The sequence below is a fragment of the Aythya fuligula genome, chromosome 11 (genome assembly GCF_009819795.1).
Source record: "Aythya fuligula isolate bAytFul2 chromosome 11, bAytFul2.pri, whole genome shotgun sequence".
NCBI classification, from domain to species: domain Eukaryota; kingdom Metazoa; phylum Chordata; class Aves; order Anseriformes; family Anatidae; genus Aythya; species Aythya fuligula.
This window is the reverse complement of record NC_045569.1, coordinates 1,401,241-1,428,530: the sequence shown is the minus strand read 5'-3', so window position 1 is coordinate 1,428,530 and position 27,290 is coordinate 1,401,241. Positions and strand designations below refer to the sequence as shown.

The window sequence follows — 27,290 nt, the reverse complement described above, 5'->3', positions numbered from 1 at the left end:
TATTCAGAGTTAACAGAGGTTTCTTGGGTTTCCTGTTGAAGAAACAGTGATTTAGTAAGCAGCTTAAGAAAGGGAAGGAGAATCTAAAGAATGAGACTGGTAGCCTGGGTGATACCCTGAGAAAGTTATCCCAATAAGTGATGTCTTCTGGCACCAGCGGGGACATTCTCTCTGTCTCCCAGCCCACCAACTTAGTTCACAGAATCACAGAATCACAGAATATCTAGGTTGGAAGAGACCTCAAGATCATCGAGTCCAACCTCTGACCTAACGCTAGCAGTCCCCACTAAACCACATCCCTAAGCTCTACATCTAAACGTCTTTTGAAGACTTCCAGGGATGGTGACTCCACCACTTCCCTGGGCAGCCTGTTCCAATGCCTCACAACCCTTTCAGTAAAGAAGTTCTTCCTAATATCTAACCTAAAACTCCCCTGGCGCAACTTTAGCCCATTCCCCCTCGTCCTGTCACCAGGCGCGTGGGAGAACAGACCAACCCCCACCTCGCTACAGCCTCCCTTGAAATAAGGCAGACAATAAGGCAGACAATTGTGTCTGCCATAAGGCAGACAATTGTGGATAGTCACCAATTGCTGGAAGAAAAGATTTGACTATAAAAGAATAAATTCTGTTATTTTGCCTGTGTTCATGTTATATGGGATAGTATAGTAAGAGCTCTTTCCTCTGGAAAACAAAAGGGGTCATACAGATAAAATAAAATAATTTAAGACACACTTTCTTAGAGGGGAGAATATGATGTAAAGAGCCACATTTAGAGCAGTCTAAAACCAGCTTTATTCCATTCCTCAACTAGTAGGCACAAAATATATTTCATTCTTTGATAACAATGTGATTAAAAAAAATTATTTGCATATACTGAAGTGGTGAGAAGCTTTAAAATGTTGGTAACTCATTTCTTTGATAATAGTCTGGCATTACTGATATTTCAAGGCTTTAGAACATATCAAGTTTATGCCTGTTCCATCATGTCCAAGGTTCCCACCTGCAAAAAAGGCCCCTATAGCAATTCATGTTCAAATTTTGTGCCACAGCAAGGACAGGTGGCAAGAAACTGTGAGTGGGATACAGAGTTCCTGCATAGTATACATTTTCATACATCTTACCAAACTAGTGTACAATGCTTGACATGACTTCATTGAGCAAACTACAAAACAAAGATAGCTATTTCTGTGGCATGTCATGAGAAGAGAATGACTTGCATAAGGTAATTTTGATATTTTTCATCAAAGCTGAATTTTATGACAGGTCATAGAAAGCAAATGTGTGAAGCTCCATCTCTATTTTTAGTATAAATCAAAGCTACTGACAACTAGAAAAATAGTGTTTGCATTTCACCATTTTCAGTTTACCAATGGGCAAAAACAGCCACAGCGATTATATGATGTTTGGATCACAGTACAATACAGTCCAAGTCTCTCTCTTTGAATATCACTAACTTTAACAGAAGCAAGACAGGAATCTTTGTTTTGTTCCCAATTCTTTTGTATGTGAAATAAAACTCTGAAGGAAAAAGGGAAGAAAAATTAATTAACTGGGTGCTAATGTAATAATGTGGTGATTTAACTGATAGGCAGCTAAACAGCATCTTGCTGCTCTCTCACTCCTCCTCAACAGAATGAGGGAAAAATCAACGGAAAAAAAAAGCTCATGGATTGAGATAAGGAGAGGGAAATTGCTCACCAATTATTGTCATGGGCAAAACAGACTCAACATAAGGGAGATTAATGTAATTTATTGCCTGTTTATAACAGGCTACAGCAGTGAGAACTAAAAGCAAACTAAAAATGCCTTCCTTCCATCTGCCCTTTCCTACATCCCTGACTGATGTTGGGAAATGGTGGTTACAGTCAGTCCATAACACTTTGTCTGTGCTGCTCCTTTGTGGTCACTCTTGGCACCTGTTCCAGCATGAACTTCCTCCCATGGGATGCTGTCCTTCATGAACTAATCCTACGGAGGCTTCCCACAGGCAGCAGCTCTTCAAGAGCTGCTCCCACATGGGTCCACACCACAGGGTCCATCCTTCGGGAGCAAACTGCTCCGGCATGACTCCCCCATGGACTGCAACTCCCCCCAGCTTCCCTGCCTGTGTGTGGGCTCTTCTCCACGGGCTGCAGCTATGACCTGGGGCCTGCTCCTACAGAGGCTCTCCATGGGCCGCAACCTCCTCCAGGCCACATCCACCTGCTACACCGGGGGCTCCTCCACAGGCTGCAGCATGGAGATCTGCTTCATGTGAGACCCATGGGCTGCAGGGGGACTTCTGCTTCAACATCTGCAGCACCTCCTGCCCTCCTTGGTGACTGCAGGGTTGTTTCTCTACAGTTTCTGACTCCTCTCTCCTAGCTGCTGTTGCACAGTGCCATTTCCCTTTCTTAAATCTGCTCTCACAGAGGCGTAAACAGCAATGCTCATAGGCTCAACTTTGGCTAGTGGTGGGGTCCCTTCTGGAGCCGGCTGTAGCTGGCTCTGGTCTGACATGGGGCAGCTTCTGGACTCTTCTCACAGAGGCAACCTGTGCAGCCTCCTGCTACCAGAACCTTACCACATAAACCCAATACAAATAAACAAGTAACTCAAAATCTCTTGATGCAAAACAGAGAAAACAAAAAATCAAAACAAATACAGGCATTCTCCTAGAATGAATTCCATCCATATTTTTTTTTCTGGAATGGAACTAGGAACTTGATTCAGAGTTCCTAACTTTTATGTGCCTTTGATTTGCTGAAGAACTCTACAACTCAAAGCAAATGAGTTATAAAGTAGATATGTGGTTTGTTTCAGCGCTGGGTACATGCGGGATAGCTCCCAAAGGCATGCACACCCTAACGCGGCAACTTGCGTTAGTTACATGCAGTAAAGAGTTACATATCCATGAAGTTTCCCAATACGCCTATACATATGCATAACCTATCCCTGCTTTGTATTAAAATTAGCTCCAACAAGTAATTTCCATAAAGTCCTCCATCTGCGCTTGGTGGTGGTCGTCAGAGGGTTGTGGGAATGAAGGCTAATAATGCTTCTTCATCACCACTAGCTGACCCCCTGCCAGACTCAACTGCTCCTAGCTCTTGTCCAAACTACAAGGTCGATCTCAGCTGATTTTGAGACAGGTTCCCCATTTTTGTCAGGAAACATCCTCTGTGAGGAGCCCTGTGACTCCTTGTTTTGGTTAATTTGCACAGTAGTAAGCAAAGACACTCAGCAACATCTATTTTAATGTGATTAAGCAAGCCCCCATTCTTCCATTCCTGGCTTTCATAATAACAATTCTTTTATTTATAAATCATTAATGTGGTTAAACAAGCCCCCATTCTTCTATTGCTGGCTTCACCTTTACTCAGCTTCTTCTCCATGGACCAGCCATCTCATGTAAACTACACTATCTCCCATGTAGAAGTCTTAGAATTAATTATGCTATATTAAAATAATTTGATTTCTGGAAAGTTTAAAAAAGTATTGGTTTTGAAAAGGTTAATATAACCTCCAGGCACATGCAGTCTTCTTTTAAAAACAACTTAATTTAAACTTCATTTAAAAATGCTTGTGAAGATGTTGAGGAAATAGTAAGAACTGGTTAATCTCTGTTGTAATGGTTACTAGTACACCCTGAGAATAATAACTAGTTTCACAGAATCACAAAATCATCTAGGTTGGAAGAGACCTTCGAGATCACCTAGTCCAACCTCTGACCTAACTCTAACCAGTCCTCCACTAAACCGTATCACTAAGCTCTACATCTAAACATCTTTTAAAGACCTCTAGGGATGGTGACTCCACCACTTCCCTGGGCAGCCTGTTCCAATGTCTAACAACCCTTTCAGTAAAGAAGATCTTCCTAATATCCAACCTAAAACTCCCCTGGCGCAACTTTAGCTCATTCCCCCTCATCCTGTCACCAGGCACATGGGAGAACAGAACAACCTCCACCTCGCTACAGCCTCCTTTAAGGTACCTATAGAGAGCAATAAAGTCACCCCTGAGCCTCCTTTTCTCCAGGCTGAACAATCCCAGCTCCCTCAGCTGCTCCTCATAGGACTTGTTCTCCAGACCCCTCACCAGCTTCGTTGCCCTTCTCTATTCTCTCTCAAGCACTTCCATATCCTTCTTGTAGCGAGGGGCCCAAAACTGAACACAGTACTCGAGGTGCGGCCTCACCAGAGCCGAGTACAGGGGGACGATCACTTCCCTAGCCCTGCTGGCCACACTGCTTCTTATACAAGCCAGGATGCTGTTGGCTTTCTTGGCCACCTGAGCACACTGCTGGCTCATATTCAGCTGACTATCCACCATCACTCCCAGGTCCTTCTCTGCCAGGCAGCTTTCCAACCACTCATCTCCCAGCCTGTAGGTCTGCTTGGGGTTGTTGTGCCCCAGGGGCAGGTCCCGGCACTTGGCCTTGTTGAACCTCATACAGTTGGCCTCAGCCCATCGGTCCAGCCTATCCAGATCCTCCTGCAGAGCCTTCCTACCCTTGAGCAGATCGACACACGCACCTAACTTGGTGTCATCTGCAAACTTACTGAGGGTGCACTCGATGCCCTCATCCATATTGTCGATAAAGATGTTAAAGAGGACTGGCCCCAGTACTGAGCCCTGGGGGACTCCACTAGCGACTGGCCTCCAACTGGATTTAACTCCTTTCACCACAACTCTTTGGGCCCAGCTACCCAGCCAGTTTCTAACCCAACAAAGTGCACACCAGTCCATGCCAAGAGCAGCCAGTTTCTTGAGGAGAATGCTGTGGGAAAATTTGCCTTAGCATATTAATTCTTTTACAAGGGGTCTATACATTTCACTGAAACACATTAACATACGTATCTGTTTGCACCCATCAATAAAAACATTATAACAAATGATTCAATCACTAGGGCAGGAAGCACTTTTACAGATGAGGGTGTCACCAGATGGAGATGTTATATATCTTCTTAATCATCGAACACTCATTGAGAAACCTTCCTGATTTTTTTTTTTTTTGGAACGTTTGCTACAGGCTATTCTGTGGAAGGAGTTTGGGAGTCCAGAAGCTTTACTTTTATTATTATTATTATTATTATTTATTTTTATTGTATTTAAGCAGATTACAATACTGGGAGACCTGGGAGCCCACACAGGCCCTCCCGACTGGAGCTTGGCGGGGCAGAGGCTACCTCCCCCTGCCCGGCGCCGCCGCCATCTTGTGCCAGCCGCGCTCTGTGGGCGTGGGCACGGCCAGCGGACGAGGGGCGGCGGCTTTGGCACACCCGTCGGAGGAGCGGGACGACGACAGGCCCTCCAGATCCCCCCTTAGGGCTGCGCTGCCAGCTGCCGTCACGACATAAGTCGCGATAGCGAGCCGCCGCCCCGTTGGGCCTGCCTGGAAGCCCCGGGAGCTGCGCTCCGGCGACGCCATGGCGCGTTGCCTAGCAACCGCCCCGGCTTGCTGCGAGATGGCGCCCGGCCCCCTCCCGCCAAGCTCCGCACCGCGCGCGTGCGCACTGCAGAATCCCCGCCCCCTCCGCAAACCGCACACGAGCCATTGGCCGACTGCTTAGCCAATCGGCGCGCCGTCCTCCTTCCCGCCTCCTTCCGCGCCTGCTTTCGAACGGGCGGGACGGGAGCTCTGCGGCGCAGCCCAACTCTACTGGGGGCGGGAGCGCGTGCCCGTCATCCCGCCTCCTTCTCGCGCAGCCCGGCGGTGATTGGCCCTCTCGTCTGTCAGTCGAGGCGGCGGGCGCAGGGTCGGTTGTCACGCGGAAAAGCGGCGGTGCCGGCGGAGGCTGCGGCTGCGGGGTCCGGCGGGTATCGGCGGCGGGGCCGCGCTGAGGGCACGGGCTTGAGGCTGCCGCCGCCCCGCGCTGCTCCCGGTGCCGTGAGGAGGGCGCTGCCGGCGAGTCCCCGGGCGGCCGAGGCTCGTCGTCACGCAGCTCGGTGGGGAGCCGGCCCGGCGGCTGTGTGCCCACAGCTCCGTGCGGGGCGGGGCAGGGCGGGAAGGGGCCGTGGTCGTCACCGCAGGGCTTCTGTAACGCAGCGTCAGGGCACCGAGCGAGGCACCGCGCCGCACGCGGTTTGGGGTCGTTTCATGGCGTCACCTAGGAGGTGCTCAGAAACGAAAAATACCCCTCTCACCTAGAAACAAAAAGCCACTCAAGCGAGCCACACAGATAACTTGCAGTGTTTGTGCCAAAAATATTTGTGTTTGGATCCTTAATTTAGGAGGGGAGTGTGGTACTTTTCAGTATATAACTTTTTCCTCCCTACTTTTTTACTCGTGTATGATATTGTTTTGTCTTGTGATAGGCTTTGCTGGATACCCAAAAACACTGCTAGACCACGATGTCCCTTGACTTTGATAGTGGAGCTCTACAAACTCAACATGATGATGAAGACTATGACCAAGAGGACTACGCAAGAGAACAAGAGGTTTCAAAAAAAAGCTTATGTGATGGTTTTCATAACGAGCCGTTTTGGTTTAGATTTATATTCTCTTTGATATGAGCAAAATACAGGGTACAGACTTTTGCAAAAGGGGCATATAAAGTATGAGATAACGAGATGGTGCATCTTAAGCAATGGCATATGTAGAGACTGGAAGGCTGTAATCTGTTGCTGAGGCAGTAGATAGAGCGCTAAAAGGTGCAGTTGCTCTACTTCTTCTGGTCTTCTTTTTTTTTTCCCCACAGATTTTATGCTTACTGTAATTACTTATGAAAGAAAAGTGTTGCTCTCTGTGAAAATCTACTTAGCCCAGAAAAAAACGAGTAACCACTTTTATAAGCTACTGACTATAAATTAGATCCTCCAATACCTAGAAAAATATATTCTTTTTTTTTATTTACTGGAAATATTTTAGGTGTTTCTATTCTGTTTGTTTCATAAAGGAAATTAGCAAAAATATGCATTTGATATGAATGTGAAGTGGTTTTGTATGGGTTGGTAAACCATGTTCACATGAGGTAGCTTCCCTGAGATGGTGTCCCGTTCTTTAGCATAGGTAATGTAAAGACAAATTCACAAAAACATGTACAAGAACAATAGATGCATGACTTCTAAAGATGTTACTGCAAACATGGTAGAGAACCTTACTTCAGACCCAAAACTTTCTACTCTGATAAAGAATATTGTTCAGGGAGTTGAGAGAAGCAGCTCTCCTACAAGGAAATGCTGGGAGCAGAGTCTGTTCAGCCTGGAGAGGAGAAAGTTTGGGGGTGATCTTATTGTACATAAATATCTGAAGGGAAGGTGTAAAGAAGACATAGCTGCGCTCTTAGTGCTGCCCAGAGATAGAACAAGAGGCAATGAGCACAAACTGAAACATAGGAGTTTCTAAGAGTAAGGAAACACTTTTTTACACGTGTATTTCTCTCAGTAAGAGCAGGTTTTGAATATCCAGTACCTCTTACCCGGCGTAAAGGGAGGAGATATCTCAGCATGATCACTAACAGATTATCCTAGGACACATCTCTCTGGTAGCCTCTCCCTTAACTGTTCTGGGTGTGATTCTTTTTGTCACAGGACTTTGCCAGAAAAATTTCTAGGTTGGTAACTGTAGTCTCTTAAGCATTGTGTGGTGCAAATCTCTGTGAATTCCAGTGTTGTCAAAGAATGATGTCCTTTTCAATGGAGGAAGAAAGTCAGGGTTTTGTGCAAGTGGCCTCTTTCATCTGTGTATGCCTGTCTTTTCATGAAGTCGTATATGATCTTTTGAAATGCATATGGTTTGTTCTGCTTCAGCTGCAACAACTCTTGACAGACCTTCCCCATGATATGCTGGAGGACAGTGGAGACCAGCTCTCCAGCTATTCAGACAGTAGCACTCATGAGAGTGAGGAGCAGTAAGTCCCTTTGTACTTTATTTTTGTTATTCTTAAGTTGTGCTTTTAAGAGCAGAACCAAGTCTCAGCTGATGGGGTAAATGAGAGCACTGCACGTAAAAGGAGTGCTGTAGTGCAGTTATGGCAGGGGCTCTTTGAGAAATAAAGTAGATGCCATTTACTTTAATGAAGTAGTTTTTTGTTTGTTTGTTTTGCTTCATTGAGGTTGTGAGTACCCTAGGTAAGTGTCTTGTCTTTCTCTAGGTCAGTTGAGCCTCAGAAGCCTGATGGACGGTGGAATGATCATCCATTGGTCGTTGATCCTCAAAATGTAAGTTTGTCTAAGCAGAGATGTAATGAGTAGGAACTGCTTGTTAGTAGTAACACACTAAATATTCTCTGAATTCACTAGAGGAGTTCTTCTTGTGTTGGTGGCTTACTTTGCTATTTATCTGAAGTATTTTGACCTTGAGGGCTGGTAACTCCACAAAGAAAAACCTGAGTTTTCAGAGAGCAAATTCTAAACCTCTTATCCGTTTATAGAATTATGAGGAAGGACAAAATCTGTATCCTGAAAAATATCTGTGTGACCAGCAAGATGATCATGCTGAAAAACATGCCAAGAATTGGAATGGCCTACATAATGAAGAGAAAAAATGTTTATATGATGCTAAAGAAGATTACTGTAACCAGAACATTCAAGAGGATCCAGATAATGTCTTTCTTGGTAGAGATGGATTTAATGGTCCAAGGTGCTACCAACAGAACAATTTGTATCATCTTCCTGAAAACTTTAGACCATATACAAATGGCCATATACCAGAATTTAACTGTCAACAAAGTAAAATAATAAACTTCCCAGATGCTTCAAAGGAACATCTTAAGGTATTTCAGAATCTTACGTATTTTTCTGTCCTTGTGAAAATTTTCATAGGTCTTTAGCTGCTGGTAAGTAATATTTCCAAATGTTTTCAGTCTGTTATTACCAGGTAAAACAGCAATGGGAGGCTTCTGTGATCAATTTTGTGTATGAAAACAAGAAAGCATTAGATATCTAGATTTTAGCATGTGTGTGTTATTTATTTCTTGCTCTTTTAGGCTAGCTAAAAGTCCATGAGGTAGAATGAATGTGATGCACATAAATGTGTGATGACTTTGTTGAAGTTGATGCCTCACCAATCTGCTAAAGCAGAAACCTTCATTGAAATTTCCATCTCAGTTAAACGATGTGTGCTGAATTTCCTTTCTGTAAAGCAGAAAGGAAAAATATTTTAATTGATGGAAAACTACAGTTGTAGCTTTCATTTATTTGTTCTTATATATTGTCAAAACAGCAGTTTGTTGCATCTGAAGTTGTTAGTGGCCAGTCAGTGGAAACTTACAAAGTGACATATAAACCATACCAAAATGGAGTTCACCAAAAAATTCCAGTAACCCCAGAAGGAATGAGAAGAAATGGAATGTTTGAAGATTTGCAGAATGAATTCTTGGGCAATGATGAAAGTAAGTGCTTCTTATTTAGACTTGAAATAAGATTGTGTGAAAAGTCCATTGGAAATCATCAACAGAAAACCTATTGGTTTCAGTAAGTTTTAGAGAACAGTTAACAGTATTTTGAGATATGTGTGTATATATGATCTTTTATTTTGTTCTGAACTTATATTGGGATAGCCTATTTTTATTTGATTTTTTTCTCTTTATTTAGAAATCAGCTTTTCTTTGGGGTATTTGAATTTCAGACTACTTAAATGTAGTATTGACTGGTGAGACTGAACAACAAGAACAAAAAAACCCCAACACATTTTATCCTTCTGATGGCTTGATCTCAAGTTGTGCTGTTGCTCTATGTCTCGATAGAAAACATAATATATTCTGGAAAATAATAAGGTGTTGTACTGGATGAGTCATGCGCTGATCCATGCCAGATTGAGGCTTTTCTGTTAAGTCCACTTAAAATGACAGAACTGCTTTGCTCGTTGGCCATCTTGAAAATTTACAGTTGCCACTAAACTGGGCCTGAATTCACATCATGCAAATATTTCTCTGGGTTTGTTATTATTGATGGCTGGAGAATTGAGGTGCTAACAATGAAATTCAAACCTAACAGAGCAATTCAGGTGATGTGAATCAAACATGGATAAAACATCATATACTGCTGTGGATTAATATTGAATTTGGCACTATGTGGAAGAAATGCCTTGGGGCAGTAATTACTTACGAGCCAACCAAGTTGTGACCATTGACTGTGCTGACTTGTCAGAATACTGTATTTGAAATTTGGCAGATTCTTCAGAGAATATTCAGATTCTTCAGCTTCAAGCTCTAAATAAAGCAAGAGAAAGACAACTGGAAGAATTTAATGAAAAGCTAGAAAAGAGTGCGCAGCAGATTAGGTATCTGAGTCATCAGCTTTCAATTGTCAAAGGTAAAATATTATACTGATCTCTGATTTTTAGATTTTATCCATATCTAGCAACTTTTTTATAGCAAACTTATTTATAATATTTAGCAACTATGATTTATGTAGTGTCTCTGCAAGTATCGATCATGTTTACAAGCTCAACTCAGGATTATGGAGATCTAACCCTCTCTCACAACACTATTTTAAAGAAAATTCCCTTCATTAGTGCTTGGCTGCATAACTGTCTGAACTTACAATGCGTTGTTTCTCAAGACTACCATTGTATTTCAGGGTTCCCATGTGTTTGGCATCAGAAATGCTCAGAAAAATGAGAAGTTTTCAAAAGTAGTGTGCTTAAAGTACAAACAACAAAGAACAGGAGAAATGTGCCTTCCAAAGTGATCAGAGCTGTAGTGGAGATTAGTGGTTGTCTTGTTCTCTTGTTTTCTTACAGAAACATGCTAAGAACTTACAGAATTAAGAATGTAATTTTTAGAGTGTCAGAGAGAGAAGACTTTGTCAACCACTTTGATGCCTTGACTGTTTCTGTGGGGGAATTACTTTATTTCTCCCTTAAGAAGTGTTAAGGGATGATGATAGTTCTGAGTGCTAACAGGATGGTTTCCACCTGACTTCTGAGGGTACAACATAGAGTGCTTCCAGCTATCAGAGGAAGAAAGTGTTTGCCAGATGGAGACTAACTGAACTTCTTTGTTCTGAATTCTGCTTGTTGCCTGTAGTATCAGATGGAGGGCTCACAGAATAGTTCTGTAGAGCTAGGGTACCGAACAGCCACATTCCGTGTTGTGGCTGCGTTTCTCATGCAATGTTTCTCTCTTCAGATGAAAAGGATGGTTTGGCTGTTAGCCTTCATGAATCTCAAAAACTCTATCAGAATGGAAAAGAACGGGAAGTGCATCTTGAAGGTCAAATAAAGGCACTTGAAACTCAAATTCAGACTCTTACTGCCAAGGAAGAGCAGGTACTATAAATATTTTTAAACTGTTTATTGTAGAAGATCTATACAGGATATTTGTAGTGCATTTGCATTAAATACATACATAATTGCTGATCTCGCAGCACACTGTTCATAATCCTTGCAGAAGCATGAATATATGGTGAATGAATGGAATGTATTGGTGGAAAAATAACTTGTATTAAAATCTAGGCAATATCTGAGGATTTTCAGCAACTCTTGCATGAAAAACTGATTTGACATACAGAATATTGGAGCAAAGGCAAAATAAATGTAATTGGGAGCTACTCTAATACTCTTCCTACAGATAGTGAAGCAATCCAAAGTGGCAGAGGTAGCCATGGAAAGCATGCAGAAGCAGCTGCTAGAACTTCAGCGGTCAGATGCCCTTCAACGAGCCAGAGAACAGCATGATGCTATTATTTCAGCACTCAAGCAGAAGCATGAAAATCAAGTATTGTCCTTAGAGCAGAACCTTGATGCTACAAAATCTGCACTCCGAGAGCAGGTGAGAAATTATTATAGGATGCTGAGTGCTTTGCGGCAGAAGCTGCAGAACTCCACATCTCCAAAACCGTACTTCTTGGCCTATAATCCAAACATCTCCTTATGGAAGGTGTTTGCTGAATGGGAAGAAGATTCTGTGTAAGTCTCAATATTATGAAGCCTGTGTGGTATGTGTTTGTAAACATTTCCAGGCAGTTGTAATTTGAAACTGTTAGTAGCAGATGCAGAAGAGGCTCTGTTTTACTGGGGGAAGCAAGAATTCAGTGTCTTAGCGTCCCTCTTGAGCTTTCATTCTGTGAGCAATCTTTTCTTAAATTGACTACCTAGGAATCTATCCGGGAAAGAAAAGAATTAACCTTGTGTCACATAGTTATACAACTTACTCTACCTCTTATGTCATAAGAGTCCATCATGCTATTTAATATATTCAAACAATGTACTGTGAGCAGACCTTGATAAATTGTCATCTTCTTTCCCATGAAAGAAGGCCTTTCTTTCCCCTTAGGACTGATATTTTTTTCCAATGTCTTTTATGTGTTACCTCTTTTTTTTTTTCTGTATCTGGAGCTGTCCTGGATTGGTAGATGTTTAACATGAATAAAAATAATATTTTTTCCTAGAAAGAACTCTGCAAAAATCTAGGAGAGCATGTTAACCAACTGGAGAAAATACTTGAAGAAACCAAATGTGAAAAAACTGAAATAATAAATAGATTGACAAGAAGTCTAGAAGAAAGTCAAAAGCAGTGTGCAAACTTACTGCAAACAGGTCAGCCTTGTACTCATACCTTATCTTTTCTTGCAGATACGACTCAAATTTTCTGAAGTATGAAACTGCAAATCTGCGTTCCTATTGAAATGGAATCAACAACTTAAATACAGCAGTAGCAGAATTAAAGCTCCTAATTTTGAGAAGTTTCAGTATAAACAGACAAAGTGGTTTTCAACAGATAAGTCTTTGAGAAGCAAAGATTTGCTGTTTTCTTGTACAGTAAAAGAACAACCCTGAATTGCCATTCAAAATTCAAATCTGAGAGATTTTAATTTGAAAATAATTGTTTTTGTAGTTGGAGGCTGGTTCTTGAGAATTTATATTAGTAGCAATAGTGTGTGGGATTTTTTGCTGATTTTGTGTGTGACTTGTGCCTACGTTTAGACACTGAAGTCTTCTAATTAGGTATGTCCTTTCTTAGGATCCAAACATCTTAAGTAAATAAAATGTCTTTCTTAATGGATTACCACAGAATCATAGAGTATCCTGAGTTGGAAGGGACCCACAAGGATCACTGAGCCCAACTCCTGGCTCCACACAGGACCACCCAAAAAAGAAATCCTATGTCTGAAAGTACTGTCCAAATATTTAATAAACTCCAGCATGTTCTGCTTGAGAACTGTGTTAGTCTAGAAGAAAAGTCTCTAGAGAGAGCCTGGTAGTGAGGATGGAGGGGAAAAAACATATTAGATCTGTACTATGTAGCATAAGTAATACATATGATAATTGGCCAATCACCATGACTTTTCTCCATGCTATGTTTATCAAATGCCTTAGACCAATAATAAATTTGCAAGCTCATAAGCTAAACTCCTTGCCTGTGGAGGAGGTGAAAGAGGCCTGTTTTCTAAGATGGTCCTGTTTTTGCTAACTTCTGGCACAGCAAATATTTGGCAAATCTTGTTCCTGATGTCATTAATTTTAAAGTGACTATAAAATTTTTGAAAAAAACAGTCACCATAGTTCTCAAAGTTTAAAACAAATTGGTATTTAAATTGGAGAACTGTAGTAATGCAAGTTCACCTGTTTGATATAGTGAGAGGTATTCTTGCCTTTGTTCTTTGTATTTTGTATTAGCAAGCTCAGGGAAAGAGAAAGAGTAACACTTATTACCAGAGTCAACATGGCTATTTTTAACAGTGATCTTTTTTCAGATTGCATAATCTTTCTTGCAAGTTTTTGATTTACCTTTTCTCTCCTTTTTTTTTTTTTCCCCCCCTTGCAATAGGCTCAATACAGGAGACAAATCAGTTACGGTTTCAGTTGCAACAAGCTCAGTCTGCACATATGATAAGCAATAAAATGAACAAGGCTTTGCAGGTTAATTTATTTTATAAAATATCTAATGTTTAGTTTGATTTTAATTTGGTTTGGATTTTAAAGGGAAGGGTGTTATAGCTAACAGGTTGGTGGTTGAAATTCTTATTCATTTGTTGGGGAAGCTAGCACTCCCTACTACTACTTTATCTTCCAGTATTGTGTCTGGAACTTTATTTTTTATTTTTGTAATTAAAACCATGGTGGGGGAGTATAACAGCACAAATCATATCATACATCTGTCTAACTTGCTTCTGAAAAAAGAATGTAATTTCAGTGCCCTGATATAGGGGGCCTATAAGGATGTTTGGAGGTATTATCTTCTGAAACTTACCTTTTGCCAACAAGAGGGAATGCTAAGGAGTCCTCTAAAATATCAATGCAAATCTGTTTTTCCAGTTCAGCTCAGGTATTTGACATCTCTAAACCTATCATCTTGAAGTAATGAATCCTAGTAGGTGCTAGAGTAATACATGTAAGCTTAATAGTCTTAATGTTTACTTGTAGTTTCTTTGAGTATTATTTTTTCTGTCTCTTACTTTAAGGAAGAATTAATGGAACTGAAAGAAGAAATAACTTTGTATGAATCTGCTGCCAAATTTGGAGTATTCTTGAATGATGCAGATGGAGAGCAGCATACAAACCTCAGTGATTCCTATGTAGATTTGGGAATTAAAAAAATCACCCAGAAAAACTCAGGGTTCTGCAGGTATTAAATGATTCTTACTGAAAGAAAAATCTAAAATCCCCAAGAAATTATACAAGTAACGTGAACTTCTGTGTTTTTGGTACTGTTAGTTCTTCTGCTAGCACTACCTTTCAGGTAAGTGTGTTTTGTCTTTTAAATGCTGATCTGGTTATGTCTTCCCTAACAGTATAATACAGACCAGAGGCATGGATGAAGAACTCTCTAAAGATGAAATTATTGTAAAATTAAAAGCTGAATTGGAACGCTTATTGAGCAGTAATAAAATGAAGAGAAACCAGATTACTCAATTACAAAATGATCTTAAGGATTGCCAGAAGACATTAGAGGAACTCAAACAGTTGTTGAAAGCAGAAAAAGCATCAAAAGAGTCAGAGGTTTGTTCTTTTTACATGTTTTTAAGTCCTTGTAAAGATGTACTGGGTTTTAGCAAGCCAAATCATTTAAACTTACTATGAAAACAGGTCAAAGAATTTAATGAGAGCTATGGTCACAGCAATTAAGCAAATCTGTCTTTGATCTTAAGGAAAATAGTCATTTTCATGATTACTTCTTTTGTATCTTTGAAAAAGAATTGAATAGCAGAACTTCAGCAGAATATATCTTATTAGGTCAGTTCTGATATGATGGATTACTTGCTTGGTAACACTTAATAACCACTTTGCTTTTCGAGAAGAACTTTATTTCACTGGAGAAAGTAGGTTTTCTTTATCTCAAAAGACTTGTAAATTCTGTGAGAAAGCTGATGGTATCGTTGATGAGACATTAAATAGATTGCCTTCTCATTGCATTCACTCTGTAATTTGATCAATCGTATTCTGGGCTGCATAAAAAGTGTGGCTAGCAGGTCCCAGGAGGTGATTCTTCCCCTCTGCTCCACTACTGGATGAAGTACTGCATCCAGCTTTGGGGCCCGCAGCATGAGAAAGATGCAAACCTGTTAGAATGGGCCACAAAAATGCTCAGAGGGCTGGAGCACTTCTCCTATGAAGAAGGGCTGAGAAAGCTGGCGATTCCTAGCCCAGAGCAGAGAAGGCTCCAGGGAAACCTTACTGGACCCTTCCAAATATGTACAAAGGGAGCTCATAAGAAAGATAGAGAGACTTTTTACAAGGGTATGTAGTGATAAGACAAGGGGTAACTGTTTTGAATTGGAAAGAGGGTCGATTGAGGTTAGATGTAATGAAGAAATTCTCTGTTTATGAAGGTGTAGAGGTACGGGAACAGCTTGCCCCAGAAAGTTGTGGATGTCTCATCCTTGCAAGTCATAGAATCATAGAATATCCTGAGTTGGAAGGGACCCACAAGGATCATGAAATCCAACTCTGAACAAGTCCATCCCAAAATCAAACTATATGTCTGAGAGTGCTGTGATTTGAGCAGCCTGGTCTAATGGAAGATGTCCCTGCTCGTGGCAGCGGGTTGGACTAGATGATTTTAAAGGTCCCTTCTAATGCAAACCATTCTGTGATCCGTGAAAAATCACTGATACTATGCCTCTCTTGACTGCTTAATTAACTTCCAACTATATGATTGGATTTATAATTTCTGCTTTTGTAATCTGTACATTGTGACCGGGATGTGGGACAGGAATATAGTATGTATGCTTCATAAGCATACTCTCTTGATCGGATAGTAACACTTGTTAAACTCAATGTTGAGTACATGCTTTTTAAAAAATTTGTACTGCTGTTTCTCAAGGATAACAGTGATATTGCAATGATGCACTGCAATAATTTACTTCGGGCTTTTTGTTTTTTAGTTTCTATAAGTAAAATATTCAACATATTCAACAGCTGTAACTGTTTTTAAAGTACCGGTTTTCATAGCATATAAATCTTGAAAGTTATCATAAATTATTATTTTTTTTATTTATTTGTAGGCAGTGAAGAATATAAATGATCCTTTGGTGGCCAATCTGTTAGTTCCTGATAATCTTAAAGAAGAAGTTTGGAGACTCAGAAAGGAAAATGAAACTTTGCTGCAAGAAGTTCAGGTGAGACAAAAATGTTGTGTATTTCATTTAAATAAAAAAAAGTGCCAAAGCCTGCATTATAAAAGGTTCCTTAAAACTGGCCTGTTACTTGACTTCTCTTTGTCCAGAAACATACTTTGACTATTGAAGAACTGAAAGAAAATGAGGAAAAACTGAAAAACTCAAACCAGGATCTCTGCTGTCAGATGAGAAAGATGGTTCAAGATTTTGATGAGGATAAGCAAGAAGCACTTGACAGGTAGGTCTGTTAACTCTGTCTTGTTTTTTTTTGTGATATTTTTATCCTGCATGTGTGTACCAGCTGTTTGTATGGAGGGGTCTGCACTGGAAATCTATTTTCTTAAAGAAGAAACCTTTCTTCTGCTTTCTTAAAGAAGAGCAGAACTCCATTTACAAGGGGGACTAAAGAGTGTTTTCCTTTCCTTTCCTGGAACTGTAGGTGTGAAAGAACTTATCAGCGACATCATGAGGATATGAAAGCCCAGTTTGAGAAAGAGTTGACCGAGAAGTATGCTGCAGAAAAACAGCAGCTTCTACGAAGTCACGAAGAGAGGGTCTTGCAGCTGAAGTAAGGCTTTTCTTTCCCCTCTTCTTTATTGTCATTGTTCCCGAAGCATTCCCACTCCTGTCTGGCCCTTGGTGCTAGTTAAACTTCTTATAAAACAGACTGAGTGTCCTGTGAGTGTAAAGACTGTTTGCTAATGAGTAATCTGTGCTGTGAAGGGCTACCATAGAGGAGCTGAACAGAGAGATGACTGCGGTGAAGGAATGTTACATAGCAGTCTGTGGTGAGAAGGACACCTTGGAAGCTACTTTAAGGCAGAAATTTGAGCAAGAGCAGCAGCTGAAAGAAGACAAGGTACTACTGGACATACCTACACACCACTCTCAGTTCATCCTGTTTTAAAAATGTAATGTGCAGGAGTGGCTTGAACTTTGTTTGGAGTGGAGCCTTGGAAGAGATGCAGCCATATTAGCAAGATAAGCAGTGTGACCTATTGGTTGTTAAGTTAGCCTACTGCTGTGTTGTGTGGTTTAACATACAGTGGCAGTAACCCTTTCCAGTGGCAATGCCTTTTCCCGCAGGTGTCCTTCTTATAAAGTGGACTCCTGGACACCATTCAGCCAGCAGCGTGAGCTACTGCAATCTCGAGCTTGTTTCCAAAAGACCTTAGTGACAGTGCAAGTTTTCTTCTCTGTGTAGAAACGTGATGTGCAAATGCTGTGGGTTTTTCTTTCTTTGTAAGTAATAGCGAATGGAGTCTGCAGCATTGGTTAAGAGTGTTGCTTTTCTGAAGCTATGAGTGCAGAATGACTGAAGGGAGGCCAGCTGTCTTGCTTGTCCAGCATAGCAAAGAGATGCAGCTGAAGAAGTGCTGAAAGATGCAGATGCTAGATAAGAGAATATTGCTTTAGAGCAATAGCCTGTAGTAACCTCTGATCTTGTGCCTTACTATACCTCTTTCTGAGAGCTGCCAGATCTCCTGTCCTAGGGGTTGTTGCTAAAGTCAGGCTCTAGAGAGTGTATAGTGCATCTCATGCATTCTCATTGCCTTGTACCAGAGCAATTTGGCAATTTGCTATATGTTGGAGAATGCTTCATCTGTGGTGTGTTTTTATTATTTATTGCCTTTTTTTTTTTTTTTTTTTTTTTGGCCAAGCTCAAGAAACATCTTCTAGAAGAAAAAGAAGAGTCTCTTAGCCTTCTGAGAAGCAAGCTTGAAGAGAAATACAGTGATTCTATGAGAGCAGCAAAGCAGCAGTGGCTGAAAGAAAAAGGAGAGCAGGTTGAAAAGGAGGTTGCATTAGCCAAAGCCCACTGGGAGAAAGAAGAAAAAAAGGTGTGGAGCTTTTACCTGGGGATTTCAAATGAACCAAATGAAGCAACCAATTTATTTTGAGAAGGAGGACTTGTATGTATGTACGCTAGACTTACTCATTGTGCTTCTGCCATTTGAGGTGGGTGTTAAGGGTCTGCTGTTTCAGGCGCTTCTGATGAAGTCAGTAGGTATGATGTATGCTTTGCAGAATTAGACCTTGTAAAGCAGCATGCAGACCGTAATCACAACTATAACATGCTGGAGTTTTCCACACTAATTGGGTGATGAATGTTTATGCTTTGTATTCTGTTTGATTTGGTTATCCTGAGAAAGTGCTTTTTTGTCTCCTTCCCCACAGAATAAAGCTGGGAGGAGGAAGAAAAGTCATCTCCTTTACCAAACAGATAGTGGGAAGTGTGTATTTGGAGGGCACAGGGGAGTGGGAGAGCGTGATGGGACCCACTGACTAAGAAGCACCACAAAGCGTTAGGTTTTGATGCTTTTCAGATTTTTCAGAAATATAGAGACATGGCTTGGAAGAACCTCGGTGCTCTCAGAGCATGGTTTTGGTGTTCCACTGTCAGGGAAGCTTACTAGTGTAAGCTGACTGTTGCTTGTTAAATGCCAGTGTAGGTGTGTTTATATTTGAATAATGGGCAGATTGTCTTAAAAATATGTTTTGTTTTGTTTGTTTGTTTCCTTAGATTATAGAACAAGTCATTGGAGAGATAGAAGGAGAATGGCAAAATAAGCTGGAAGAAGTGAGAAGAACTGTAGCTGACTGCAATGATTGTGGCAGTCAAACTGACAGAGTGACAGTAGTGGATGATGCTTCATTTAAAGAGTTAGCAAGGATCATTGCAGATCAGAAGCTGCAGATCAAGAAGGTTCTGAAAGAAAATATGTCCTCTGAAGAGCCCTTAAGAGAACTTGAAATAGAATTGGAAAATAAATACTGTAAACACCTTGCCATCCAGGTAACAAAAAAATAATAATTAAATTTGCCTGGATCCTTTGTAACTGCCATGCACAACTTTCACTGCTGTGTGAAGTAATAATAAAAACGTTCCTGGAGTGGTGACTGAAGCAGGCTCTTTACCCGCTTACAGGTAGAGGAGGCTTTAACCCAAGCTCATGACAAGTGGCTGCAAGTATTAAGAGACCTCAGAGAGTACAAAGTAAATCTGAAGACAGAACAAGAAAAGTGTGAAAAGGAACACAAAGGGACTGCAGCAAAGCAGGTAGCTGAAAACACTTTCATATGGGTGATGATATTCAGCTATTCCTTTACTTGAGGTACACTTAATAATTTACTCAGTTATGCTTTGATATGAATGCTGTGCATGTTGATTGGGTCTGTTTTATGTGTTGATCAGTTAGCCCTGATTCTCTCAGCTGCCGAAGAGAAGTGGAAGAAAGAACACGAGAATTCAGAGAGATCTGGAGCAAGAATGAAAGAACTGGAGGAAAAGGTGGTTTCTCTCAGGAAGGAGCTGGAGCTAAAGAAAGAAGAAATGCCTGTGGCTATCAAAGCAGAACTAGCCAGAGCCCGTGCTCAGTGGAACAAAGAAAAGCAAGAAGAAATCTTGCAGATACAAGAGCAGAATGAGAGAGACTATCGTTTGTTCTTGGATGACCACAGAAACAAGATTAACGAGGTACTTGCCACTGCAAAGGAGGATCTTGCAAAGCAGAAGAACAATCTCTCCGCTCAGAAAGAGGCGGAAATTAAGATGATACTGGACAAGAAGCAGCGGGAGTGGGAAGCTCAGGAAACAAAGAGACTTCAGGATGAGCTCAGTCGTTGTGAGGAGAAGATTCTGATTGAGCTTGAGCACTTATTGCAAGAAGTCCATGAAGAGCTAGTTGAGTGCGCAGCTAGTAAGTGTTCCTGGGAGGACAGGTGTTCTGATGCTCCTGATCAATTAAATAATCAGTGCAAAGGCAAACTGAAAGCATGCTTACAGAAGGCCTACAGAAGAACAGTTCACACAATTCTGGAAAAGGACAAGCGAGAATGGAAAGAGGTAATTTTTCTGTAAGTGAGAAGTGCCACCCAGAAGAGGGTTTTGAGAAGTCAGATGACTTGTACCTACATTTACTGGTAGGAAGAGTCCTTTAGACCTGTGAGGGAGGGCTAAGGCATGGCTAGCAAGTGAAAAGGAAGAGGCTAAGCATATCTGTTAACACTCTCAGTGTTTGAAGAAGAGGAATAGTAGGTTAGGAGCATTCCTTTTTAGTACTGAGACAGATAAATTAAGGAGGTGCACGTGCCATCTTAAGTCTGGGAGCCTGTTCAAAACTCATGTCCTGATCTGAGCTGCTGTCTTCAGTTCTTCTGCAGGGCTAAAGCATCAAGGATGCAATTATTTGGTCTACTAGTCTCCTTTGGATTGCTTGCTTTTATTCCTGTTAAGTTAAAGCAGTTAAGCAGTATGCTGTAGCACGCCTTTAGTTCTTCTTTGTGTGGCTCTGTGCTGGGTTTTCAAAGAGTGTTTTTCAATTGCAGAAACATGGAGAGCTACTGAGTAATGTCAGTAAAAATGCATACCCTAGCATGCCCCGAGGCACAGGAGAAACTGGAGACCTGGTGACACCTCCTTTGTATGGCATTGGTCAGCAAGCAGAAACGCAAAGAAAGCTGAGAAGATGTCTGCCCCTGCAGAGGACTGGAACAGATGGAGGTATTGGGCTTGTTTTCGCTCTGGCAGACTATGCCATCCAACTAAGCGTGTTAGTAGCAGTCTTGGCTGGTGAGCCACTGGCTGGTAGAGGGAATGGTAGCTGTTCTGACTAACATTATAGATGGAGGAATGCGACTACCTTTGGTGTGTGACAGTTCTGTAAGCAAGCAGGTGTTGAGCCTGCTGAGCAGGGTATGGTCTAGATGCTGTTTTGAAATGAGTAAGTACTCAGCAAGAGCTTTGAAGACCAAATCGTACTTCTTGATGCTGCTGCTGTTAGACAAGACAGGGAATTCTGCTGTCATGTCAAGGACATGGTTGTATTGGGAATGGTACTTCACCTGGCCTGGTAGTTTTTCCGTGTGTTTTGATGAAGAGTTTAGTTGAGGAAATGTGACTCCCCTGGGCAATGCTTCTCCCTTTCACCTTCTCCTGTTCCCTCCTCTTTTGTAATCTGTGCATGGTTGAGCATTGTAGCTGTTCCCAAAGCTGTCACATGTGCTACGGCTAAGCCAGAGAGTGTGTAGCTGTGGCAAAACTTCATGGGAGGCATGCAAATCTCTCGGGCTTTCTGCTTAGCTTGAGTTCTTGTGCAACCAAAAAGCATAGAGTGAGAAAGCCCAAGAGCCTTTGGCTTTATGCCTGTAATGTGGCTTGAAATTCCTTCAACACCAAAATAACAAACCATCTATTAAACACCAAACAATGCAAGCAGTGCAGCCCTTCTGTCTCTTGAGCTCCCTGTCCTGGCTATGGAAAGCAGCCGTTGCTCTCCTGGAAGAGGCCCAGTCTTTGTGAGTTTCTTAACTTAAGTCAGCCGCATGTGAGTCTTCCCAGCTGGGAGAGTTTCCTCCAGCTGACTCCAGAAGCCCCTGTTTGGATGTTGGTTTGGAAAATAAATAAATAAGTGAACAGTTGAGAATTCAGCCTAGGAGTCTCCTGCTGCTGCCTGTTTGGAGATCTCTGTGAAGACTCAGATGATCATGGACAGGAGTTTGCTGAGACTGCGAGGGCTCAGTGACTCGATCGGTGCTGCCACCCCATTCTGTAATGGGGTTCCAACCTCATGTGTTTATTTTAATTAGCCGAAGACAGTGCGTGCATGCTTTCTCATCAAAAGGAGATTGCAGTAGAGCTCTGGAAGTAGCTGGGTTGGGTTAGATTCATTTTGGGCACGTTTAGGAATTGCTGTTGAAGATCAGCACGGTGCAAAGGTTCGCACTGGGAGTCAGCTAAGGGAAGTTCAGAACGGCTTGGCCATGTTGGCTGTGTGCTGAGGGCCAGTGACAATTAGTCTGAGATGATTTTGTATTGAGGCTTTACTAAAATGTGTGATGTTTGATTTCTGCATGGTAGTTACTGCCACAGCTGAATGTTGTCTGGTGAAGCTTTGTGACCTGGAGCTCTTCTACCAGAGGCAGCAGTTTTTGTGATGTCTGATGTTGAACTTGACTGGAGTGTAGGCAAGTACAGTGTTTTATGGTTTGTTACTTGCTTTTTTAGGAAACGAGAAGTTTCTTGAAGCTCTGACTGCCGAAAACTGTGAGGTGAAGGCTAAACTGAGAGACCTGGGAACACCGCCAAGGTCTTTAAAAAAAGATCTTTTTAGAAGATTTAATAGCTGATGCTCACCAGGTCTAAGCTACTTTTTGAATGCTGTGTGACTTGTATGCTTTTCAGGTCACTGTCAGATGGAGGTGTCTCAAAACCCTGTACGTCCTGCTGCTCTGTGAAAGGGCTGGAAGAAATGCGTGCTCTGTACATTACAACTGTGAGCAAGATTAAGAGTAAGTCCTGGAGTCTTATTTTGCTCTCCTACCATTTTAGTTAAGTAACTCCCTCAGTTGCCTCCTTGTCCTTGAGCCAGCTTGCACAGGAGTCTGACAGACAAGTCACCTAAGAACTACTGTCTGCTTTCTTGTTGGAGTGAATGTAAGAAATGAAGTTGTTGGCATGATGCTGGGCAAGCTTCATTTTGAGGGGCAAAGCCTCGTTATGCCTTCATTTCTTTGCACTACGTTATGTGTTGTTAAATGGTAAAGGCAATTTGGAGTGCTGATCTTTTTTCTCTCGCAAAGCAGCTGCCAGCCCAGCAACTTGTTGTGAGGGGGCGTCTGCTTTTCTCTGGTTCTGTGTCCTGCTTTCTGGCCCTTCTGGCTTAGTCAGCAGGCATCTGGCTGAGGAGAGGGTTCAAGTGCAGCCCCAAGCCTTACTGGAGGACAGTGGGTCCCTGAGTGCCAGCTGTACCTCTGTGGAAGAATACCTGGTGCTGGATATGCCAGCCAACATTCTTCTCTGGTCCCTGCCCCTTCTGCTGGTGAAATTGTGCTGAAGATGCAGAGTGAGCCAATTTAATTTCTGTGTCTGATATTTGGTACTGGTTGGCTTTGGGTCTTCCAGTGGCATAGAGCCAATCAATGGCAGTAGGTGCAGAGACTTGGGAAGAAGGTTGGCAGGTAAATGTGGGCCATTGCTGCCTTGCTCCAAGTGTGCTCAAAAATCCTTCTGTTTGCTTTTTGTTCTCCTCCCCATCCCAGTTAAAACTAGCGCTAATCAAGTATGTTTGTGTAGGTGATATGCTTAATTATATCCGTGGAAGTAAGGAGAGGGCTGCTGCTATGATTAGAGCAGAGGTTTTAAGAGAGCGCCAAGAGACGGCACGGAAAATGCGGAAATACTATTTGACATGTCTTCAGCAACTTCTTACTGATAATGGGAACTATGAAAGGTAAGCTCAAGCACGTTTGGAAATTTATATTTGAAAGAGCTACGTAAATTTTAGCTTAGCATTGTTTGTCTGCTGGCAGTTCAGGCTGTGTTGGAGCAACAGTGGTGCAGCCTGAAGTGCTGCCAGTCTGATAAGGCTGTCACGGGGTCACTGCCGAGCTTGATGCCTGAGCATTGCTGAGCAGTCAGACATATTGTCTTCTCAGTGTTTGTTGGCTCTTGCTAGCAATACTTTCAAGTACAATCTGAAAGGAATTGTTTTTTAATTTTTTCTCATGTTCTGTGGTTCTTGTCAGAGCTGAGAAGAAAATAATGAATGCTGCCATCAAGCTTGTTAAAATGGCTAAAGGGCTTGAAACCCCTCTTCGACACACGTCCCAGTGCAAAACTACCCACTCAGGTTAGTTGTGTTTTATAGCTGTTTTCTTCTTAGCAATACAGATTTAATGGATGCAGTAATGAAAAGGCAGGCGTATGGTGATGTACTAGTTCTCGATAAGTTCTGAACAGATATGTAAATATACGCTGCTCATTCTGACAGTGCTAATATTGACAAATTTTTATTTAAAAAGGCATACAAACAAATAACCCCCTGCCCTTTTCTTCTTCCAGTGTTAACATTTCCTTCTATTAATCTGTTTCCTTCCCTGGCCTTGTAGCTTTGCTGCTAAATTCTGATCTGCCAACCAGAGGAGAGTACTCAAAAAGTGATGGCCTATCTCAAAGTCGGCTAAACTACATGGAAAGCAAATCTTGTGGCGAAAGTATTACTGAAAAAGCTAATGATAGAGTTGTTCATAAGTGTGTTCCACGTGACTTGAGACAGCAATTTGATGCAACGCAGACTGAAACACAACATATGCTTCCTGAAACAGATGCTTCAAATATTCAGAATGGGAATAATACCAAAAATCTGGTTGACTTTACTAGAGATCATCTGTTAGAATTCTATCCAAATGAAGATGGAAGAAGAGAAAAATACAGCCCTATCATAAATGTGAATAAACCACTCCTGTGTGCAACTAGTAATTTAGGACATCAGAATGCCTCTCCATCTGCCTTTTGTGTCAAGTTAGATAATATGCATGCACCCAGCCTTACAGATGGCCTTGGTGTCTCAGAGCCATCTCATCAAGTGCTGAAGAATCAAAATGAAAGATTAGTTTTGAAAGAAGATGAATGTATACCACTGTGTGGAAACTGGAAAACTACAACTGGAAGAACAAAAAACTCAGATTTTCACAAAATCCCTAGAAGGGATGAAAGTAGCTGCAGTGAATGGAATTCTGTGAATGGAAGTCAGTGTCTGGGTAGTAGTAATATGCCTGTGGTGCATCCTGAACAAAAACCCAATGCAAACATCCAGGCAAAGTTTGTATCCTGTGAAGAATCTTTTTGCACTGCCGATGAAAGTGTTGGTGGTACTTGGAGAGAACTCACCACTGGCCATGTCAAGAATCTCAAAGTGAAAAACAGTAGTAAGTTTTACAGTAGAGGCCAGATGAAAACAAATCCAGAGTGTACTTCATTCCTCAGATCTGACAAATCAAACTCTGCTGTCACACAGCTCAGTGCGTTGCCAAACTCAAATGCACAAAAATGCTGCGAGAAAGACTTGGAAAAGAATGTCATGGGATCCCCAGTCTCTTCAGTAAGATAGTGGTTTTGATTTTTTTTTTTTTTTAACTTGAACCAATAACAATGATTCCTCATTTGAAGGAAAAAATATATATGTAAGTATGAGGAGAGGGGAAAAAAACTGTTTCGTGATCAATGTTACAGAATTTGTGTTGCATGAACTAATTCTATGTAATTGCTTGAAATACAAATGCAGACTTCTGTTTACTCTTGGAATAACACTTTCACAGCTGTTTATAGTGTATTATGTATGTTTATTAAATATAATTTATTTTTTATATTAAGTGTGCAGTGTTTATTTAAAGCAAACCTACTTTAACTTGTGGTAAACTTTTTAAATGCTTGTGAAAATTCCTTCAGAGCTCAATGAGAAATGTTTGAAACAAGTTTTTCAATTGAGCTGAATGAAATTGAAATGAAATTTCTATTTCATTTTGGAGAACCCCCCCTTATTTCCTCTGTATGTGTCTTCATAATAAAAGTGTAAATACTTACCTTAATTATTAAAACAAATCAACCATCAAGTCAACTATCATGTAATCTTCTCTTGGATACAACAAAAACAAAGCTTCTACTGGATGAAAGAAAGTATAGGTTAAATTAACCACAAGCAGGTGTTTCTTAAATAGCTATCACTTTAAACTGAAAATGTAGTAATTTTTCTTTTGATGGTTTCAAAAATTCCCTTTAAAAGCCTGTTCATAGTTGAAAGAAATACATGTTTTAGATGTTTCACCTGTGTCTAATACTATTTTAATATTTTTCTTGGAGTGGGATTTCATTTCTAGGGATACAGTAATGAAAACAAACATTTTTCTGCTTTCTTTATTGACTCCATCTGTGTTGCGTGTGCAAGGTGTGGTTAATGCTTGTTGCAATTAATTAGATGATTATGGCTCAGCAACTCATATTGCTGGTAATAAAAAAAACACAGACAAAAAACAAAAACACAAAACAATATCCTGCTATTTTGGCCTGTTATGCTTGTGTGTTATTAGAAGAAACAAAACCAAGGTTAAATATTCTCCTCCATGATACATAAGCATTTTATGTGCGACAACACTCATCTCTTACAAGGCTGGTCTGTCGCAGTCAAACAGCAACACTTAATCAGAGAATCTCCTCAGTGTTTAAGAGGAAAACAGAACAAGACTGAGGAGAGATCATATGGAGAAAAACGTATTTAACTTCCTTTACCAAACTGCCTTGCCTATTTATATTTCAGGCCAGCTGGCAAGGCAGAATGTGTTACAGCTCTTGGTCTTCAAGACTGGTTTGTGTCTGGAGACTGAGGTGATCAAGTGAGAAAGCTCTGCATTTCTTGGTGGCCTTTAATGTTGCCCATAAATGCAACCCCACTTCCTCTTTAGTGAAGGTTTGGGGTTTGTCATTGTCAGTGGAAGCAAAACAAAGCCACGAGAGACTGCTCGTGCCTAAAGAAACACGAGCAGTGGTTAAGTTCAAGGGCCTTATTCCTAGCTCTAAACTGAGGAAATAGCTGTGGCCTTGTGTGCAGGGGAAAGCTTTTGCTGGTTGTCCTCTAATCCCTGAGTGGAGGCTTCTTTTTCCAACGTGGAGTGGCTTTTCTGGTTTGCTCAAGCATTTTCCTGAGTAAGGAAAAGAGATGTATTTATTGCTGTTTGAGGTGCTTGAACAGGTGCTTGAACCAACTGATCAGACAGACTCATTCCTTGGCCTTGTCCAGAAACCTTTGCCGGGTGAAGAAAGCTTACAGAAGAAACCATGCAGTCATCCTGTCGGACATCACCGATGGCTCAGATAGAGCAGCTGAGGCCCCCAGATCTCTCAAGTGTGTACAGAGCACACTTTTCCATGTAATCTTTCATTCCGGATAGGTTCTGTAGCTTCTCTGTAGCTGCTCTGCAGTGCTGGGTCCTCCACCTGGGATGGGGCAACCCTGGCTTTATGTACAG

General features: G+C 41.4%; 1 protein-coding gene across 1 annotated transcript; it reads left to right on the top strand.

Moving 5' to 3' along the window:
* Positions 1 to 5,720: 5,720 nt before the first annotated feature.
* Positions 5,721 to 25,578, top strand: CEP152 (centrosomal protein 152). The gene is made up of 27 exons (XM_032195252.1): positions 5,721 to 5,740; positions 6,300 to 6,422; positions 7,734 to 7,834; positions 8,078 to 8,144; positions 8,357 to 8,698; positions 9,148 to 9,316; positions 10,098 to 10,238; positions 11,057 to 11,196; positions 11,498 to 11,698; positions 12,318 to 12,465; positions 13,697 to 13,788; positions 14,331 to 14,494; positions 14,661 to 14,868; positions 16,374 to 16,487; positions 16,595 to 16,725; positions 16,927 to 17,055; positions 17,211 to 17,346; positions 18,149 to 18,328; positions 19,012 to 19,284; positions 19,417 to 19,548; positions 19,684 to 20,334; positions 20,817 to 20,991; positions 22,495 to 22,576; positions 22,672 to 22,778; positions 23,563 to 23,719; positions 24,015 to 24,118; positions 24,378 to 25,578. The coding sequence occupies exons 2-27, from the start codon at positions 6,336 to 6,338 to the stop codon at positions 25,376 to 25,378; spliced, it is 5,232 nt and encodes a 1,743-aa protein (XP_032051143.1). The 5' UTR covers positions 5,721 to 5,740; positions 6,300 to 6,335; the 3' UTR covers positions 25,379 to 25,578.
* The last annotated feature ends 1,712 nt before the right edge of the window (positions 25,579 to 27,290 follow it).